Here is a 22571-nt window from a genome sequence, read left to right as displayed (position 1 = left end):
ACTTAACTTGTTGATGATATTAATTAATTTGCTGATTTTTGTATCCTCTATTTAAATAGAGAATGCTTGTTTAATCCTGGAGAAACGTTTCACATCGCTGAAATAGTTTTTTAGAACAATGTCCAGCATGACTCAAGTATTAATTGTGTTCTACTTCAAAATATTATAGTAGTAATATCCATCTAATTTTCGGTACTATTATTTTGCTAAATAATAAGTTATATTATTGTGATATTTAATTATTCTCCAACAATCTAAGAAACTATGGCAGCGGATTCTACTCATAAAACTATTTTTGATACTACAAATGTTGGAACTAACGCTGCTACTCTAGTTCCGGTTGTTCTACCATATGCTAAGCCATTTTCGGATGTCTCCAATATTGAAATTTTTGCTAACGAAAATTTTAAAAGATGGCAAGAACGTGTTTTCTCTTTACTCAATATTCATGGTGTCACACATGCTTTAATACATCCTCAACTAGATGCAAATGTTGATAAAAAAATTATGAAATCATGGCAATACGCCAATAAGGTATGTCGACATGCTATATTGCAAAACTTATTTGGGAAGCCTTAATTAAGAAATTTACCGCTGAAGATGCTACCAAACAAAAGTTTGTAGTTGGAAGATATATCAATGGCAAATGAGTGACGTAAAGAAGATGAAAACTCAAATCAATGAATATCAAAAATTGCTTGAGGACTTAAAGGGCCGAAGGAATTTCTCTACTAGAAAATTTTGCTGCTGGAGTGTTGATAGAAAAATTGCTTGAATCATGGAATGATTATAAAAATAACCTGAAACACAAGCAAACAAACTTCACTATAGAAAGATAGTGACTAACATTTTAATTGAAGATACTAACAGAAAGAAGTCTTTTAAAGCTAAACAACTAGCTCTCAAGGCAAATTTAGTGCAAGGTCAAGGCAACAATAATAGCAGGTATGGTAATAAGTCTCATGGTTACAAGCCTAATAATCCCAATTTTAAGAAAAAAAAGTTGTTGTTTTACTTGTGGAAAATCAGATCATCATGTAGCTCAGTGTAGAAAAAGATTTAAAAATAAAGAAAAAGGTTACCTTCCCAAAGCTAACTTAGCTGAAGGAGATGATATTATTGTAGCTGTCATTTCTCAGGAGAATCTTGTAGCACATATAAAAAAATGGGCGATAGACTCTGGGGCTACTCGTCACATCTGTGCAAATCGAAAAGCGTATGCCTACTATACACCAATAGGAGATGAGAATGAAGTAGTCTACCTTGGAGACTCAAGAACTACTAAAGTATTGGGTAAAGGTAAAGTGCTCCTGAAACTCACTTCAGGAAAAACTTTAGTCCTCATGGATCTGCTACATGTTCCTACAATACAAGCAAATCTGATTTCTGTAGCTTTGCTAAACAAAGCTGAAATTAAAGTGTCATTTGTATCTGATAAGATCATACTAACAAAAAATAATGTGTTTGTGGAAAAAGGCTATTATAATTGGAGACTTTTTGTACTCAATGTTTTCAATAACAATGCATCTATTTCTGCTTACATGGTTGAGTCTATTTCTTTATAGCATGCTAGATTAGGACATGTTAATGTCTCATATATAAAGAATATGCAGTCTCTTGGTTTGATATCTGATTTAGATTCAAATAATTTTGAGAAATGTGAAATATGTGCTGAAGCTAAAATTACTAAAAAGTCATGTTTTTCAGTGAATAGAGAAACTTAATTGTTATCTTTAATTCACACTGATTTGGGTGACTTGAAATAGACTATGACTAGAGGTAGTAAAAGATATTATGTGACTTTTATTGTTGATTTTTCTAGGTTTACAAAGTTGTATTTGCTTGAAAATAAGGATGATGCATTTGATGCTTTTATATCTTATAAGACTGAAGTTGAAAATCAACTTAGTAGAAAACTTAAGAGAATTAGATCGAATAGAGATGGAGAATATAATTTTTAAATGATTTTTGTGAAAAAAAAGAAATTATTCATGAAGTAACTCCGCCTTATTCGCCTAAGTCTAATGGAGTAGCTGAAAGAAAAAATAGAACTTTGAAAGAAATGATGAATTTCATGTTAATTAGTTCTAATGCTCTTGATAATTTATGGGGTGAAGCTATATTATCTGCATGCCATTTACAAAATAGAATTCCTTATAAAAGAACTGATAAAACTCCTTATGAATTTTGGAAAGGTTATAAACCTAATTTGAAATATTTAAAAGTGTGGGGGTGTCTTGCTAAAGTTTTCTTGCCTAAACCTAAAAAGAGAAAAGTAGGTTCTATAACTGCCAATTGCATGCTTATTGGATATGCTGAACATAGTGCTGCATATAGATTTCTTGTCTTGAAGAGTGATGTGCTTGATTGCAATACTATTATTGAGACAAAGAATGCTGAATTTTTTGAACATATTTTTCCACTATGTGATAAAATATCTCATGCACCTGTTGAAAGAAATAGTGAGTCTATTTCTGATATCGAGGAACTGCGAAGAAGTAAAAGGCCAAGAAAAGATTATTTTTCTTATGAAAATGATTTTCAAACTTTCCTTGTTGATAATGAACCGTTAAATTATTTTGAAGCTATATCTTCTTCTGATGCTTAATTTTGGAAAGAAACAATAAAAATTGAAATTGATTCAATTATGAAAAATAATACATGAATTTGGACTGATTTATCTCCTGGTGCAAAACCTATTGATTGTAAAAGGATCTTCAAAAAGAAACTTAATCCTGATGGATCTATAGATAAATATAAAGTTCGGTTAGTAGCAAAAGAATTTTCTCAAAAACAAAATATTGATTATTTTGATACTTCTGTAACAGTGACTAGAATTTCTTCTATTCGAATTTTAATTGCCTTAGCATGAATTCACAAGCTTTTTGTTCACCAAATGGATGTAAAAATAACTTTCTTAAATGGTGATTTAGAAGAAGAGATTTATATGGTTCAATCCGAGGGTTGTATTATTCCTAGACAAAAAAATAAAATTTGTAAACTAATTAAATCTCTTTATGGCCTTAAACAAGCTCCTAAACAGTGGCATAAAAAATTAAATCAAGTTTTACTAAGAGACACTTTTCTTCTGTTGAAGTGGATAAATATGTTTATACTAAAATAGTAAGCAATGGCTAGGTGATAATATGTTTATATGTTGATGACATGCTTATATTTGATACAAGTTTAAATATTATGAAAAATATCAAATTATTTCTGTCTACTAATTTTGCTATGAAAGATCTGGGTGAAGTAAATATTATATTGGGAGTTAAAGTTATAAGGAATGAAGATGGTATAATGTCGTCACAGGAACATTATGTAAAAAGACTTCTTAATTTGAGGTGACACCTGTAGCCACTCCTTATGATGCTAACTCACAATTGAGAAGAATAATGGTGACTCAGTTGCTCAGTCTAAATATGCTATGTGCAGATTGAGTAGATATACTCATAATTTCAATAAAAAATATTGGTCTGCATTAATTAGACTAATGAAATATTTGAAAGGAACCATGAATTATGGTATCATGTATTATGAATTTTCTTCTACATTAGAAGGGTATTGTGATGCAACCTGGATCTCTAATTCAAATGATACAAAATCCACTAGTGGATATGTGTTCACCTTAGATGGTGGTGCAATATCATGAAAATCAGCTAAACAAACAATCATTTCTAAATCGACTATGGAGTCAGAGTTTGTAGCTCTGGATCTAGCTAGTTCTAAGGCTGAATTACCAAGAAATTTCTTAGCGAATATCCCTTTGACAAAGGATGAGTTCCCTTCTGTGTTTATACACTGTGATTGTCAAGCCGCAATTGCTATTGCGAAGAATAAATCTTACAATTGTAAAAGTAGACACATGAAATTGAGGCATGTTGTCATTAAGCAGCTGCTGAGAGACGAAATAATTTTTATTGATTATGTCCTGAATTCGATCGATTCACTGACTAAATCCGTGGGAAGAAAATTAATTCTTCAAACCTCAAAAGAGATGGATTTAATGCCAATGTAATTGTCAATAGAGATGGTAACCCAACCTATATGATTGGAGATCCCTTGAAGTAGGTTCATATGGATAATAACAAGTCAATATTGACACTGCGCACTAACTAAGAGTGCTTGAACTGCTCCTGATTATGAGAGAGAGTTATTAACTCTTAATGAATTCATAGTCCTTAATTAAGGATGGTGTGTTTAAAGCAGTATACACTTGATGAGTTCACCTATATGAGAAGTGGAGTATGGCCGCTCCTATGAGACTTTGGCTTAGTCTCTAGAGCTCTCATGAGTAACCAGTGTAACGACCCTTTAGGTCGTTTTGAATAATAGGGCTTTTTATTTCATAAAAGACTCATCCCATAAATTTTTAATGGGTATTTTGGAATATTCAATAACTATGATTATTTAGTTGAGGGGTGAATTTAAATAACTTATTTAATTAGTGAGTTAAAGTGTTAATTTAATTAATAATCTATACCAATTATTAAAGAAAAAGGATGGGGTTTATTAATTTTGATACACAATTAATTAAGAAAAGAAAAATGAGCCAAACCCTAACAGGAGACAACAACGAGAAAGCATACGACGAACAGAATCAAAAGCTGGGAAAAAAAAATACGGAGGAAGAAAGAAAAGAAAGGGAAAAAAAAAATAAAGGAGAAGAGAAAAATAGGAATTTTCATTTCAAAGCGTCAAGGTAATTATTCTCATCCTTTACACTAAATATTTATGCGATTATGAACATATTTTTAGGGTATATTGGTGGAGAAATAATGCTAAAATAAGAAAATATGACCCTAGGGTTCTTCACATAAAATCTTGATTTGGGGGTCAAATAACGATCCGTTTTAGCTGAAATTTGACATGTGAATTTATTTTATCATGAGTGAACATAATTGGAAAGAAAATTTCAGATTTGACTTCAATGTCTCGAGGCGACTTTTTGATCCAATTTTTGATCCGAAAATAAATATAGCTATATGGGTGTCATTGGATTCGTATTCTTATAAAGATTATGTATTTGAACAGATTTTGATCATTCGTAAGCGTTACGAAAGGCTCAAGTTTTAAAGTGATTATTTAATTTAATTGAGGTTTAACCCTAGTTTTGAAATTCAAAAAATATGGGAGTGGACATGTTAAGTGGCATCAAGATTAGGAACGTATTTATAGAATTAGGTGAGTTATTGGGTCTAGGTTAAACATATATATAATATTGGTGTTTACGGATTAGTTTACTTATAAATATTATATATTTGATAGATTGAAATTGGTCTGAGGCATTGAAGAAAGCAAAGACATTGGTGGATTAGCTTGCTTTACTTCGGTTCTTCGGTTGAGGTAGGTTATGGTTTTTATTCTATATCATAGATAGACTCTTAATAGTGATTGATATTCATGGAGTAATATGTGTGAAGTTTACTACGCATTTAATTATTGTGGTTTGAATGGTTGATATGTTGTTGTGATTGGTCTGAAATCTCGAGGCCATGAAATTCATAATCTTGAACTTGCCCTATCAAAAATGGTGCCTTGAATAAAGAAGGCTTGATGAAATATTGTTAATGAAGTGGAATGTAATCATGAAGAATGATAAATTAATTATATTTGGATCGGGTGTCACGTTCCGACACGGTATATTTGAATCGGGTGTCACGTTCCGACACGGTATATTTGGATCGGGTGTCACGCTTCGACACGGTATATTTAGATCGGGTGTCACGTTCCAGTACGGTAATATTAAAGGAAAATAAATTAAAATTACTTAATACTATCCAATCTCCAAAAACTCATATTTCAAAAGAGTGTGATGTGGAGGCTTGAGTCCTTATGTGTGATTTTGATATTGTTGACTGGTTATGTAATTGTTCATTGGTTGCCACCTGTTAAGTGTTGTTGTTGATTTTCCACTATTATTTTATGTATATTAATTTCTATTTTGAGTCAGCCGATGATATCTACTCAGTACATATTGTCCTGTACTGACCCCTACTTGTATCTTTTCTTGTTTTATATTGTGGAGTGCAGCGAGTGTTCCACAGACTTCGACTCGACCTCAGCTCTAGTCCGTCTCAAGTTCATCGGATTTAAGAGTGAGCTATCCTTCTAGCTCGTGATGGATTCTCTTAGTCATGACATGATGTCCTTAGTGTTCGGGCACGAGCTATGTCACTTATTTTATTTTAGTGTTTGACATTCTAGACTTAGTATTTAGAATTATATGTCCTTGATGTGATGACTTTCAGGTTTTGGGGAAAACGTATTTATTTGAGCTTCCGCGTTATTGTTATTAGTTGGGGTTTGTATCGTTGGTTCTCCTACCAAGGAGGTTAAGTGTGGGTGCCAATCATGACCCATTTTGGGTTGTGACAAACTTGGTATCAGAGCCTTAGGTTCGGTGATCTCATCACATAAGGACAGGTCTAGTAGAGTCTTGCGGAACGGTACGGGGACGCCTTTACTTTTCTTCGAGAGGCTACGGGACTTTAGGAAAACTTCATTCCTTCTTTCTTTCGTGCTATTACTTGAATCCAATTGGTATCTAGGTAATACAAATTGGTATCTGACCTTCTTCACTCTATTTTCGCAAATGTTCAGAACTAAAATAATAGCATCGCCTGAGCCAGCCATTAAGGCTGTAGCTAGAGGTGGTTAGTGACGAGAGATCATGGTAGAGGTCGCAGGAAAAAGCCCACCAGGGACAGAGATCAGGCAGCTAGGAAACGTCTTCTGACTTCTTCATAGAGAAGTATATCCCCTGAACCTAGAGGGACAAGAGGGGAGATGAGTTCCAAAATATAGAGCAAGGAAAGATATTCATTGTAGGTTGTGAGATCAGGTTTCGTTCCTTATCCAAATATGCAACTCTGCTTCAGTCCAGAAGAGCGGATTTTGCCACTTTGTGAAAGGATTGTGGTCAGAATCTCTATTGCAGTTTCATAGATTGAGTGTATATCAAAAAAGGTCAGGATATGACTACTATAATGATATCGATGCTTACTTGGTTAGATTATGGATTGTGTTACTTGTGCTAGCGACCTGACCTATGAAAGAATGTATATCGCTTGGGATAGAGATAGAATGGGTCGAATTTGATAATGTTTTATAGTTATTCAATGAGTAAGAAGGTGCGGATCATTTGAGGTACGATCTTCTCGATAGGTATAATGTGTTCTAGGGGTATATCTTAGATACGATTAATGCGTTTAGGTTGTTGAGTATATTTCAAACATTCTAAATAAGGATCGGTGACTTTATTGTAAGCTCTGAGAGAGTGGATCGATATAGGAACGACAAGATTATGGGTACAAGAAGACCCAATAAGTAAACTTGGGTAAAGGCAATCGAAGATTTTAGTAAGAACGTGCATATAAAATTGGGTTAGACCTTTGGAAGTGGTTGATTTTATGATAGAGTTGGAGGGGGTGAAGCCATATAGCTTCGCTACAGAGCCCATTGTTATGCTTTCCCTGGGATGTCAGAGGCAGAGACATTCGATGCTGTTATCACAGGTACTCTTCTGGTCTGTGATCGCTTGGCTTTTGTATTATTTGATCTTGGATCCATATTTTTTTATGTATCTTCCGCATTTGCTGATGGACTCGATTTACATTGTGACTTACTTAACATGCCTATTCGTGTTTGTACTACTGTTGGTAAGTCTGTGCTAGTTGAGAAAGTGTATAAGTCTTGCCTTGTGACTTTTGTGGAGAGCAGAACTTATGTAGATTTGATTATTCTAGAGATGATTGACTTTGATGTAATCTTGAGTATGACTTGGCTCTCTCCAAATTTTGCTATCTTAGATTATAATGCTAAGACTATGACATTAGCCAAGCCTGGGATGGATCAATTGGTATGGGAGGGTGACTATCTTCCCGCTCCAGGACGGATTATCTCTTTTCTTCATGCTAAGAGGTTGGTAAGTAAGGGTTGTTTAGCCTTCCTAGTACATCTCAGGGATGATAGTTCTGGAGTGCCATCGATTGAGTCTATTTCGATAGTGCGTGAGTTTATGAATGTTTTCCCCGCATATTTACCTGGTATGCCACCTGATAAAGATACAGATTTTTGTATCGACCTGGAGCCCGGCAATCGCCCTATTTCCATTCCACCTTATAGAATGGCTCCGACTGAGTTGAGAGAGTTGAAGGCCCAACTTCAGGTGTTGTTGGGTAAATGTTTTATTAGAACGAGTGCCTCTTCTTGGGGTGCTCCAATTTTATTTGTGAAGAAGAAGGATGGTAGCCTTCGTATGTGCATAGATTATAGGCAGCTGAACAAGGTAACTATTATAAATAGGTATCCTCTTCCTCGCATTGATGACTTATTCGATCAGTTGGAGGGTGCTTGTGTTTTCTCAAAAAAAGATTTGAGGTATGGTTACCATCAACTGAAAATACGGGCAACAGATATATCGAAGACTGCTTTTCGAACCAGGGCACGTGGTTTCTAAGGAGGGAGTGATGGTGGATCCCCAGAAGATTGAAACAGTGAAGAGTTGGGCAAGAACCACTAATGTCTCAGAGGTAAGGAGCTTTGTTGATTTTGCTAGCTACTACCGCCGGTTCGTCAAGGAATTTGCTTCCATTGCTTCCCAGCTGACCAAGCAGAAAGTTCCATTTATGTGGTCGGACGAGTGTGAAGAGAGTTTTCTGAAACTCAAGACCTTATTGACTACTGCACCGATTCTTGCCCTGCCAGTAGAAGATAAGAATTTCATTATTTATTGTCATGCATCATATTCCGGTTTAGGCGCAGTGCTAATGCAGGAGAAGAATGTAATTGCCTATGCTTCAAGGCAATTGAAGATGCATGAACGTAATTACCCCACTCACGATTTGGAGTTGGCTGCGGTCGTATTTGCATTGAAGTAGTGGAGACATTATCTATATGGGGTAAAGTGTGAAGTGTATACAAATCATCGCAGCTTACAACATGTGTTCACTCAAAGAGACTTGAATTTGAGGCAGAGGAGGTGGATGGAATTGCTAAAGGACTATGATATTACTATTCCTTATCATTTGGGAAAAGCTAATGTAGTGGCCGATGCCTTGAGCAGAAAAGTAGAGAGCATGAGAAGTTTAGCTCATTTGCAGGTTTCCAGACGTCCATTGGCTAGAGAGGTTCAAACTCTGGCCAATAGCTTTATGAGGCTGGAAGTAACTGAGAAAGGAGAATTTTTGGCCTGTGTGGAGGCAAGATTTTCTTTCCTTGGCAAGATTAAAGAAAAGAAGTTTGATGATGAGAAGCTGAGACGGATTCGTGATATGGAGAGGCCAAAGAGGTTGTGATCGATGAGGAAGATGTCTTGAGGATTAAGAGGCAGGTATGTGTGCCCCGTATTAATAATTTGATTCAGACTATTCGTGTATAGGCTCACATTTCGAGGTACTCTATATATTCTGGTGCAACCAAGATGTATCGCGATTTGAGACAGCATTATTGGTGGAGCAGAATAAAGTGTGACATTGTTGATGTTTTTTTGGCCCATTGTCCAAATTGTCAACAGGTAAAATATGAGCACCAAATGCCTGGAGGGAAACTTCAAAGAGTGCCCATTCCTGAATGGAAGTGGAAAAGGATTGCAATGAATTTTGTGGTCGGCCTTCCAAAGACATTGGGTAAGTTTGATTCGATATGGGTGATTGTTGACCGGTTAACTAAGTCTGCTCACTTCATTTCAGTCAAGGTGACTTATGATGCAGAGAAGTTAGCCAAACTCTATATCTGCAAAATTATTCGATTACATGGAGTTCCAATTTTTATCATATCAGATAGAGGTACGCAATTTACTTCTAACTTTTAGAGGACCTTGCATGTTGAGTTAGGTACTAGATTGGATCTTAGTACTACATTTCACCCTCAGACCGATGGGCAGTCCGAAAGGACAATTCAAGTGCTGGAGGATATGCTTCGTGAGTGCGTAATAGATTTTGGTGGTCATTGGGATCAGTTTCTACCCTTGGCAGAGTTTTCGTATAATAACAGTTATCACTCGAGTATTGATATGGCTCCATTTGAGGCATTGTATGGGAGGATATGTAGGTCTCCTATTAGTTAGTTTGATGCGTTTGAGGTAAGACCTTGGGGAACTGATATTTTGAGGGAATCATTAGAGAGGGTGAAATTCATTCAGGAGAAACTTCTAGCCGCTCAGAGCAGGCAGAAGGAGTATGCAGACCGAAAGGTCAGGGACATGGAGTTTATGGAGACCTATGAAGGGTGTGGTGAAATTCGGTAAGCGAAGTAAGCTCAGTCCGAGGTATATTGGGCCGTTTAAAGTTCTTAAGCGTGTTGGAGAGGTGGCCTATGAATTGGCTTTACCTCTGGGTTTGTCCGAAAACACCCAGTGTTTCATGTGTATATACTAAAGAAATATCATGGTGATAACAACTATATTATTCGCTGGAATTTAGTCTTGCTTGATGAGAAATTGTCTTACGAGGAGGAGCCTGTAGCTATTCTTGATAGGGAGGTCCGCAAGTTGAGGTAAAAGGAGATTGCGTGTGTGAAGGTCCAGTGGAGGAATCGTCCAGTTGAGGAGTCCACTTGGGAGATTGAGGCGGATATGCGTGGAAGATATCCACATCTGTTCGTCGAGTCAAGTACCCTTTTCAACCCTCGCTCTTTTTTTGACCGTTCGAGGACGAACGGTGGATAAATTGGTATTTGCTGTAACGACCCTTTAGGTCGTTTTGAATACTAGGGCTTTTTATTTCATAAAAGACTCATCCCATAAATTTTTAATGGGTATTTTGGAATATTCAATAACTATGATTATTTAGTTGAGGGGTGAATTTAAATAACTTATTTAATTAGTGAGTTAAAGTGTTAATTTAATTAATACTCTATACCAATTATTAAAGAAAAAGGATGGGGTTTATTAATTTTGATACACAATTAATTAAGAAAATAAAAATGAGCCAAACCCTAACAGGCGACAACAACGAGAAAGCATACGACGAACAGAATCAAAAGCTGGGAAAAAAAAATACGGAGGAAGAAAGAAAAGAAAGGGAAAAAAAAAATAAAGGAGAAGAGAAAAATAGGAATTTTCATTTCAAAGCGTCAAGATAATTATTCTCATCCTTTACACTAAATTTTTATGCGATTATGAACATATTTTTAGGGTATATTGGTAGAGAAATAATGCTAAAATAAAAAAATATAACCCTAGGGTTCTTCACATAAAATCTTGATTTGGGGGTCAAATAACGATCCGTTTTAGCTGAAATTTGACATGTGAATTTATTTTATCATGAGTGAACATAATCGGAAAGAAAATTTCAGATTTGACTTCAATGACTCGAAGCGACTTTTTGACCCAATTTTTGATCCGAAAATAAATATAGCTATATGGGTGTCATTGGATTCGTATTCTTATAAAGATTATGTATTTGAACAGATTTTGATCATTCGAAAGCGTTACGAAAGGCTCAAGTTTTAAAGTGATTATTTAATTTAATTGAGGTTTAACCCTAGTTTTGAAATTCAAAAAATATGGGAGTGGACATGTTAAGTGGCATCAAGATTAGGAACGTATTTATAGAATTAGGTGAGTTATTGGGTCTAAGTTAAACATATATATAATATTGGTGTTTACGGATTAGTTTACTTATAAATATTATATATTTGATAGATTGAAATTGGTCTGAGGCATTGAAGAAAGCAAAGACATTGGTGGATTAGCTTGCTTTACTTCGGTTCTTCGGTTGAGGTAGGTTATGGTTTTTATTCTATATCATAGATAGACTCTTAATAGTGATTGATATTCATGGAGTAATATGTGTGAAGTTTACTACGCATTTAATTATTGTGGTTTGAATGGTTGATATGTTGTTGTGATTGGTCTGAAATCTCGAGGCCATGAAATTCATAATCTTGAACTTGCCCTATCAAAAATGGTGCCTTGAATAAAGAAGGCTTGATGAAATATTGTTAATGAAGTGGAATGTAATCATGAAGAATGATAAATTAATTATATTTGGATCGGGTGTCACGTTCCGACACGGTATATTTGAATCGGGTGTCACGTTCCGACACGGTATATTTGGATCGGGTGTCACGCTTCGACACGGTATATTTAGATCGGGTGTCACGTTCCAGTACGGTAATATTAAAGGAAAATAAATTAAAATTACTTAATACTATCCAATCTCCAAAAACTCATATTTCAAAAGAGTGTGATGTGGAGGCTTGAGTCCTTATGTGTGATTTTGATATTGTTGACTGGTTATGTAATTGTTCATTGGTTGCCACCTGTTAAGTGTTGTTGTTGATTTTCCACTATTATTTTATGTATATTAATTTCTATTTTGAGTCAGCCGATGATATCTACTCAGTACATATTGTCCTGTACTGACCCCTACTTGTATCTTTTCTTGTTTTATATTGTGGAGTGCAGCGAGTGTTCCACAGACTTCGACTCGACCTCAGCTTTAGTCCGTCTCAAGTTCATCGGATTTAAGAATGAGCTATCCTTCTAGCTCGTGATGGATTCTCTTAGTCATGACATGATGTCCTTAGTGTTCGGGCACGAGCTATGTCACTTATTTTATTTTAGTGTTTGACATTCTAGACTTAGTATTTAGAATTATATGTCCTTGATGTGATGACTTTCAGGTTTTGGGGAAAACGTATTTATTTGAGCTTCCGCGTTATTGTTATTAGTTGGGGTTTGTATCGTTGGTTCTCCTACCAAGGAGGTTAAGTGTGGGTGCCAATCATGACCCATTTTGGGTTGTGACAACCAGGCACGCGTATGGCCTATTGGCGCAAAACCGTGTTGAACAGTAAAATTACTGAGGTCAAAATATGATTGATAAAGTCTCTGACTTACAATAAAAATTATTGATTCATAGAAATATTATATTTCACCGATAGTTCTGTAAATTAAATTTTATCAATCTAAGTTTGGTTCATAGTTCAAAAGACACCAAATCTATTACATTTTGCCCATGCAAATCCAGCTAGTTAAATTCTTTTTCTACAAATTCTTTTGAAATATGTGAGGGATTGTAAGCAAAATGGTTATTTCAAAAGAATTATTGTTTTTAAATTTAAAAGATTTTAAAAGTGTAATGAAGAAGCTATGTTTTTCTTGGAGAATTGGCAAAGAGAAATGAAGTGTTGGCATATAATAACAAATGACTTCTTGCATAAAGCTTTGTTGTCCAAGTGTCTATGACACTTGTCACTTGGTTAAGCTTCTCTTTGGCCTATAAAAAGGGCATTTCTCCTTTGGAATGAATAAGTGTGAAAACAAACTTTCAGCCTTCTTTTATATATATCTCATGTTCTCCTTTTTTTTTTTCCCCTTTTGCCTATCTCTTTTAATGTTTATTTTAATTATTTCTTATCCTCCTAATTTAACTTAACTTGCTATTAATATTAATTAATTTGCTGATTTCTGTATCTTCTATTTAAATATAATTAATTTGTTGATTTCTGTATTTTCTATCTAAATAGAGAATACTTGTTTAATCCTGAAGAAATATTTCACATCGCTGAAATAGTTTCTTAAAACAGTATCCAGCACGACTCAAATATTAATTGTGTTCTACTTCAAAATATTATAATAGTAATATCCATCTAATTTTCAGTACTATTATTTTGCTAAATACTAAATTATATTATTGTGATATTTAATTGTTCTCCAACAGATATATAGTCCAAAACCATGCCACGATTCTCCTTAGATCTCAGAGATATTTTATATTTTAGTTTTGTGAGAAGAAAATAGATTTTTGATGAGTAGCTTGTTAAAAACTAAAATTGCTAAGATCTAATTCATACTACTCCCCCCCTTTTCAAATTATATCTTGTAATTTCTAACCATAGTTATCTCAAATTATTTATTATTTTAAAATTTCAAATAAAAGTGATTATTTCTTCCATTTTATTCTTAGCTGTAATTGTTCTTGAAAATCTATAAATACAAGGTGATATATGATTGTTAAACTACACATAGTTAAAATTTCCTCTTAATCAAATTTTAATAAGAGACCTGTCATACAACATATGAACAACATGAGCGCCCGAGATCTCATAATGCAAACAATTCAATATATATATAATTTCTTGTACAGAAGAATCATTGATCATTGCACACAAATAAGAAACTTGAAAACAAAAAGAGAGAAAGAAAGAAAGAACACAACACAATACCTAAAAAACCATGTTAAACGTCATGACAGATACACTCAAATCTTGACAAGCATAAAATTAATGAATCAACGATGGACGAGAAAGCGCGATAGCGTTGAGGAAGATCAAGAGTATGATGAGTACAACTCCTGCAAATGACCCAACCAAAGATCCTGATGTTCTATGGCAGAAGGAGTCATACTGTTGGCAGATTGGGAACCAGTTTGTCTTTGTATTTCCCTTGTGTGCTAAGTATACTATTGCTGCTGATGCTGATGCTCCCGCTGCCAATAGCACAAGCATTGCCTTCATTCATTTCACCAAAGGTTAATACAAGTTTTATGTAGCTAGATCGTTTAATAAAGATGATTAAATAAGTAGACTTGTATGATAAACATGATATTCTCTTTGATTGATTCCGAATTAGTTGACATGTTTTTACTTTTCGAGAGTTAAATTATGCAGATTTTGACCAAAATTTTCAAATGTATTTCTCCTGATCCATCAAATTTGACAATACAACCTATACTACTTTTCTTATACATTACTAAAAAATCACTATTTTACCATTGAAAAATGTTCGATAGTTATTTCCATAGATATTTTGATTAAATCTGTAAAAAAAAATATAGTAATGTTTTTATATGAAAAAATTAGGAAGTTTCTAACTATTTCAGTGAGAATTTGTTTCCACCATGCATTTTCTTGGTGAGCTGATTCGGCAGAAAATGAGGAAAAAAAATCATGTTTTATAGCACAAATTTCCCACTGAATCGTGATGGGAAAAACTTTTGTTTCAAGTAGTGATAGTTTTTGAATTTATAATAATTTTAACTGTAATATATTGAATTGATTTAATCCAATTTAACTTTTAAAATTAATCAGATTAACACTCGAGCTACGAAACATGACAACTAAATTTGGGAGGGAGGGAGTAATTAACTTGGTAGAAAATGTAACTAACATTTGGTTAAACATATTGATAGTGCAAAAAATTAATAATTATATTCAGTATATAGGTGAGTTAAATCATAATTTGAATATTAATTTACTTCAGTTTATCGGCAATAAAAAAAAAAGAAAGAGTTTAAATTAGTGATGAGATATTGTCTACACAAATAGTTCATTAATTTAAAAGGTAATTATATGGAGTAAGTAATTTCTATGATAATCTGATAGTGTAAAAAATATTTATACCGCGTCAAAGAATATTAAGGCTATCCTGCTTGCTTGTGCGCGGCTCCTCATGATGTGGTAGATGGACAGCCCCAGAGAAAGTACTAGATATGCACTTACTATGGCATTTGCCACAACAAAGAACCTGTAAAAATTAACATGTGGACTAGTTAGTTACTAAGGTCCATGCATCTAAATTGTTTATAAACATAATAACATGTTGATTAAAAAATCGGTATAAGTTAGTTTGACCATCTTATAAGCTTTGATCAAATATGAGGTGCTTACGTAAAGGTGGGAAGATCGTTATACTTGGCCTTGAAACCAACAAATTGAGTGAAAAAAGGAAGTGTTTCATTAGTAGTTCCCATGGCAATGGCACTTCCTAATGTGGCAATTATGGCAATTATCCTTATAAACAAGTCTAGTATAGACATTCCTCTATTCACCCCACTTTTTGGAATTGAACTTGTAATCTTTGAAGCATGTCCAAGTTCAAGAGCACCTGCCTTCATTTTTTTTTCCCTTAAAGAGTTGCTAAAAATATTGTAAGAAATTAGAGGGTTTTTAACAAGAAAAGAAGAAGAGGAAGATTTTGGTTTTAGGTATGAGTGTTTGGTGATTGGTTTAGAGGGGTGACATACCAATTTATATGCATTGAGAAGCATATTATATAGCAAACCTTTTTGACTTTTTCCTAAAATGTACCAGCTAACTAAACATGTTAAGCCAAGTGGCATCATTCATCATGAGGCAATTCATTCCTCTTTGGATTTTAATATTTTATGTCTCATTCTATTGCCAATTTTCTATTTTTTACTTGTACTTATCTCTAATTTAACTCATTTTTCTATAGTTTTTTTTGACCCAAAAAATCAAAAAAGCATGTCACAACTAATTACTGTACAACATTATCTGCATCAAATACTCTCTCAATTTCATTGTTTTTTTTGTCTTAGTTTGATTCAACATCAAATTAAGACCACAAGAAAAGTTTTGAATTATTTTATGATGTATCATAAATTAAAGTATGTCACTTAAATTTTGTGATATTAAATATGTTATTTTTATAAAAAAAAAATGTTATATTAAGAATAAAATGTGAATGCTGAAAACCTCTTCTTTTTTAAAAAATAATAATTTGGGGAAGGGATTACAAAGCGGAATCGAACACTCACTAATCAAAAAGGTGAAAGTTCAAGTAGCCAATCAAACTGAGCTACTAAAATTCTCCGTCAATGCTGAAAACTTATTGAATATAAGAAGATGATATTTTTTTGAAATAAACTAAAAAAAAAAGTATACACATATATTATAGATTGAAATGGAGTACCCAATTTGAACTCAAGGAGTATTGAACTGTGTGACTTTATCTATTTGATTGTAATTTTAACATTTTCTTAAATATATGTGCCTAGCTAATTCTTTTTTATGGGTCAAATTAATAATTTATTTAATAACGGTGTGATTAAAAAGGAACATCTTCTTTATTATGTTATGATATTATGTTAATTAAATTGTGTAACCACATCATGAGAAAAAGTACTAATTTTATTTACTTAATTGTAGTATTGTTAGCATACATAATCCCATTTTCAATTTAGATGTGATTCGTATTCTCAATTTAGAAACTCATATGTCGTATTAACTTCAAATATATATTGGTACTGTTTTTATTAATCAAATGGACTTCGGTCCAACTTTGATTAAAAATAAAAAATAAAAAATTTAGAAGTGTTGTTGTTGCTGTTATATTGGAGCCACTCAACATTAATCACCATTTTTAGCCTCTGAGTTTAAGTACAATATTCCAGTTAAAATATCAATAATTTTTTCTTAAAAATACTTTCATTTCATATCTTGCCAAACTATTTATCACTAAAAGTGGTAATATGATCGCAAATTTGCCTTTAGCATGAAAATTTACTTACGAACTATAATTTTTTAATGTGAATTTAAATTAGTAGACGAAAATTAAAATAAATATTATATATCCTGTGCATAATAAAAGCTTAAGTGTACCGGGCTATCTTTTATTGTATACTCATTTCAAACTGAAATAAAAAAATAAACAACTAGAGGCAAAATATTTAACTGCCACAACCTACTCTTGTCACTTTTTAATAATGTCACCTGCTCGTACTTGCTACGTCAATTAATGTACCTTTGAGGATTCCAACTCCATTATTAATTTTTTTCCCCATAAATGGAATACTTTTATTTTATTATTGATAGAAAAGGAAAAAAAAAAGTAGCTTGCATGTGTGTGATAAGATCCACTTCTTATACCCATTTTTATTAGCCTTTTTATTAATTGAATGTCATATCCTTGTGCACATGGGGTATCTAAGATAAATCAGAGCAAAATAGACATTTAATGATAATAATTTTTTTTAACAGTAATATTTATTTTTCATAAAAATATTTAGTGATAGTTAATTAATTAATGTCATTATATTTAAAGTTGATAAAACATTTAGCAATATTTATATAGAATATTTATTATTATCGCTAAATATAATATAACGATAATCATTAAATAATTATTATAAAATTCTTTATTTGTTGTACCAATATTAAAAGGGATTCATTCATCGTAAATATTATAAATATATAATCAATATATATATATATATATATATATAATATTAAATATTTCATTGACTTTTTCTTATATTTAAATTCTATATTTTGAAATTTTGTTAATGAAAATTCTGCCTGTCTCGGCTTGTGCATGTTATGCAAATGAAAATACCGTCGTAAAGGTATCCTCCTTTTTGGAGAAAAAGATTAAAATAAAGGTTGATTAGTTGGATAGTGGTCTATGTGAATATTCTTTCTTGCTAACCAATCCAATTTGTTCTAGCTATAATTCCTTGGAATAAGATATACGGCCCATTTGGATGGATTTTAAAAAAATAACTTTTATGTATGAAGTGTTTTTAGAACTTTGAAGTGCTGAAAGTTACTTTTATAAATAAGCAATTGAATGTTTGAATAAAAGTGCTTATGCCGAAGAAATGAGGAAAATGATGTGAATTTTAGGGTTAAAAGAATAAAAAAGATAGTTTGAGAATTTAGTTAAAATATTAGGGATATAAAAGTAATTTCCATGGTCAAAGAAAATGGCTTTAAGCACTTAGAAAAAAAAAAGTTAGGAATCCTAACTTTTCATTTTTGGCTGACTTTAAGAACTTTATGGCTTAAAGTTAGCATTAAGCAAACACTATAATAAGCTAGAAAAGACTTATAAATTGGTTTGACCAACTTATAAGCCCATCCAAACGGGTTCATACTAATTATATTTATATCATTATGGTGACATCTGAAATGAAATAGTAGCTCGCTTCAACGCAATGTAACTATCTGGCTAAATACGTTCACCTCTTCTTAAATTTATCAATAAATTTTATTTAAAGACATATTTGAATCGCGGCCAGCTTATAGCTGAACACATGATAAAGTGTTTTTGTTAGATAATTTGAATTTTAATTTTGATTTTTTTTTGCATATTTTTAAGTGCCTATTATGTAAATTATCATATTTTTTATTATTTTCATTCATTTCAAAAAATTTCAAAAATTCATTCTTTCCATCCGGATACATTAATTCAGTAATCTGGATATATTAATTCTGATTCATAAATTATCTCTATGTTCAATGTATCATGCTTTAAATGTTACTTGCTGATACATAAAAATCCTAATTAATGTATCTGGAATTAATACTGAATTAATGTATTCGGATTACTGAATTAATGTATTTGAATTACCATGTTTTTTAAGGGATATCTGTATATTGAAAAGGGGTAGGAAAAAATGGTAATTATCCCTCTACATTATGTGATTCCTAAAAAATAAGGAAAAATTATCTAAATACACAACTTATTTTACCATATTCTCTAAAATTTCCTACAATTTGAAAAAATTATAAAATTTCCTACTCTTTCATATTCTCTGATACATCACTGTATGCGATGTATCGGTCGGATACATCACTTTACGTGATATATTAGGAAGTCAGATACATCACTTTACGCGATGTATTGATAAGATATATCATTTACGTAATGTATCGGATTGTCGGATACATCATTTTACCCGATGAATCGATCGGATACATCACTTTATGTGATGTATCACAACGTACGTGATGTATTCGAATTTCACCAAAAAGAAGGAATTTCGAATAATTTTTAAAAGAATAGGGATAAAATATAATTGGGAAGAAGCACTATGGGATTTAGGTAAAATTTACTTAAGTTAATCACATAATTAAACATGACACCTACTTATTATACACATCAATTTTAGTTGAAACATGCTAGAGGTTTTATGAAATTATTGAGACTACTAATGTGTATAATTAAGGAAGGTAACATATTTTAAATAATTAACTTATCCACGTAATGGACGCTATAGAACACGAGTAAAAAGTTTCCAAAATTTGATCGGAAAATGTCGAATAAAAATACTTTATCATGTATTCAGATGCTCAATTAGAACAAATCATAATTCGACTGTCCAAACAAAATTCGTTCATTGACAAGTTTAAGAGGTTGCCGATATATTCTACCTAAATCGTGAATTCATGGCATAAAACATTTCTCCTTAAAGACGAATTTTACTTAATATCTTGAATCAATCGAACTAAAATTCTGAATATCGAATGAATTTATATATGAAATAACTACTTTACCCTACTACCCTTATTCGGAACTTGGTTCCTAAAATGCAGTAAATAGTAAACAACAAAATTAACACGACACGAATTTATCGTGAAAAACTCCGTGCTCAAGGGAGTAAAAAATCACAACCTACAGCGTATAGAATTTCAACCACCAATCTTCACTAATCTCTCAAGAGCAACGTTTCAGATTATAACTCAACAATCTGAGGAACTAACTCGAGTACCTCAACTCAACAGTTCACTCAATTTGTTTTAACTACTCTCCAAGAAGTCAAACTCGCTTTTTGTTACAAACTTCACCCACACAACTACTCACTTAAATCTAGAAATTATTACAACTCAATAATAACCCTAAAACAACATCAACTACAATCTCAATAATAAATAAAAGTTATTAAAACTCCGTAAATACTCCTATTACAAGAATTAACTTTGACACCAAACTATCTCCACGTAATAGCTTGAAACTGCTTGAGTTTCGATATTCTCTTTTTGCTCCTTCTTGCCTTAGCAATTTCTCAATTATGTGTGTAAAAAAGTGTGGCTGAAGCGTGCCTTTTTTCACATATATGGTACAATTTCTGTACCCTAATTTGTAGCCTCCTTTTTCTTGTATGTAACAGACTCTTAAAAAAATCTTACCAAAATAAACTATTTTCCATGACTAGTGAAGGTCGTTTTGAGTAGGACTGCTCTTGCATTGATCAACTTTTTTTCAATGAATTATTGTGCATTCCTATATGCGACGTTGGTATAATTAAGATCACCAATCCGTAATAATATCATGAGCTTAACCTGATTAACTGGAATCTGGTTCACAAGTCAGTCATCAAAATTAAAATATCAAAATCCCTAGACTTCACATTACATATGCAATAAACTTTGTTATAACAATCGTTCATCGTAACAATATTTTATTATAATGATCTGATTTCTTTAAATTTTTCATGTCATATTTTACTTTTCTAAAAGAAAAAATATATTTAAATGGTGTGCATCACTTATAGCCATAACTTCACTAGCAAAGGTTGTTGTTTTTTGTCTTTTTATACATTCATACTTTTTCTATTTATTTTTTGGTTGGTACTTAAAATTATTAAATTAATTTTTTACGTATCTTTTGCTTATAACAACTAAAAGAGATTTAAATATCAAATGTCAATGTACATATATAATAACCTCACTGAAATAGCCAGGAATTTTCAAACAAACGTTGTCATCCTGCCACTATATATAACAAAATTGTTTGACGGTATAAAATATGTTATCACAAATTTTATGTCTATCTTTTAGATTACTTCTTGAGTTTTGAATATTTACGTAATGTAGTTTGATTTGACGCGAAATTTAAGAGGAGACATAATCGACTTTCAAATATTCTTTTATTTCAAATATTCTTTTATTTTCTGTTACTTATTTCTAATATCACTAAATAAATGTCTTCGAGTATCTATTATATTTACTATGCTGTGTAATTATCTGATTGTATATCCTAGCATTCTTCTTGTAATGGTTCAGTTATTGTGCATAGGTGTATTATATATTTATGAAGCTAAGAAAGTTGGAACTTGCATGATTTCTTTTGTGGAGTTTCAAGATTAATCATATATGAAAAAAATACTCAAGTCTGTTTATAAGTCAATTATTGTAAATTAAATTATTTCACAAGTTGGTGTAGACCCGTCAAACTTTTAATTGTGTGTATGACGTAATTTGATTTGCATATACTTTCTTCGTATGTTTTTACTTACCTAATATTGACTTGACACACTATTGAAAGAATAATAAATAAAATGATAATTTTATTAATTTTTGAATATAATAAATTCGACATTTAAATGATTATAGTTAATAATAAAAATAAATTAAAAATTTAGTAATTTTTCTATCTATCTTTATTTGTCCACTATACTAAAAATGTCCGTTCGATTTCTTATTGATTCTCAACCAGCTTTGAGAATAAATGACTCACTACGATTCTTTTACCATGCCCCCTGTCCTCCTGATGAAATGTGAATAGATGTCCATCAATACTTGTCAAATTTATAAAATATCAAGAGATAATTTTAACTTAGTTTCTAATTTACCCTTATCATTAATTAGTAGTCATTTTCCTATTACATTTTTAAGACATTGTATTTATTATATTCAAAAGGTGATATGATAAAATTGTCCTTCTATTTATAGTTTTTTAAGGACTATCATCACGGTTCTATTCATCTCCAACCCTAACACCAAATTTTACACCACCAAATTTGGTGTAAATCAACTCCAACCCACTACACCAAATTTTATACCAAAAAAATCTTTTTCTCTCTCTTCATTTGTAACGGCCCATAGGTCGTTTTGAGAACTAGAGCTTTTTGTTTCATAAAAGACTCATCCCATAAAATTTTAATGGGTATTTCGGACTATTCGATAACTATGGTTATTTAATTGATGGGTGAATTTAGATAACTTATTAAATTGATGGGCTAATAAGATGAACATAGTAGAGCGATTTGGTGTTGAGTTTGTGACATACCGATTTCAGGAAGACGCTAAAATGTGGT

The 22571-nt window shown here is 32.2% G+C and overlaps 1 protein-coding gene across 1 annotated transcript; it reads right to left on the bottom strand.

The window, feature by feature from the left end:
• Positions 1–14068: 14068 nt before the first annotated feature.
• LOC129874458 (casparian strip membrane protein 1) lies at positions 14069–15953 on the bottom strand. Its single transcript, XM_055949744.1, has 3 exons — positions 15619–15953; positions 15352–15475; positions 14069–14460 (listed from the first exon to the last, which is right to left on the bottom strand). Exons 1-3 carry the CDS (start codon positions 15843–15845, stop codon positions 14233–14235), a joined length of 579 nt encoding a protein of 192 aa, XP_055805719.1. The 5' UTR covers positions 15846–15953; the 3' UTR covers positions 14069–14232.
• Between the last annotated feature and the right edge of the window lie 6618 nt (positions 15954–22571).

Source organism: Solanum dulcamara, chromosome 11, assembly GCF_947179165.1.
Source record: "Solanum dulcamara chromosome 11, daSolDulc1.2, whole genome shotgun sequence".
Taxonomy (NCBI): domain Eukaryota; kingdom Viridiplantae; phylum Streptophyta; class Magnoliopsida; order Solanales; family Solanaceae; genus Solanum; species Solanum dulcamara.
Note: the sequence above shows the minus strand (reverse complement) of the source record. Positions and strands in the feature narration are given on the sequence as shown.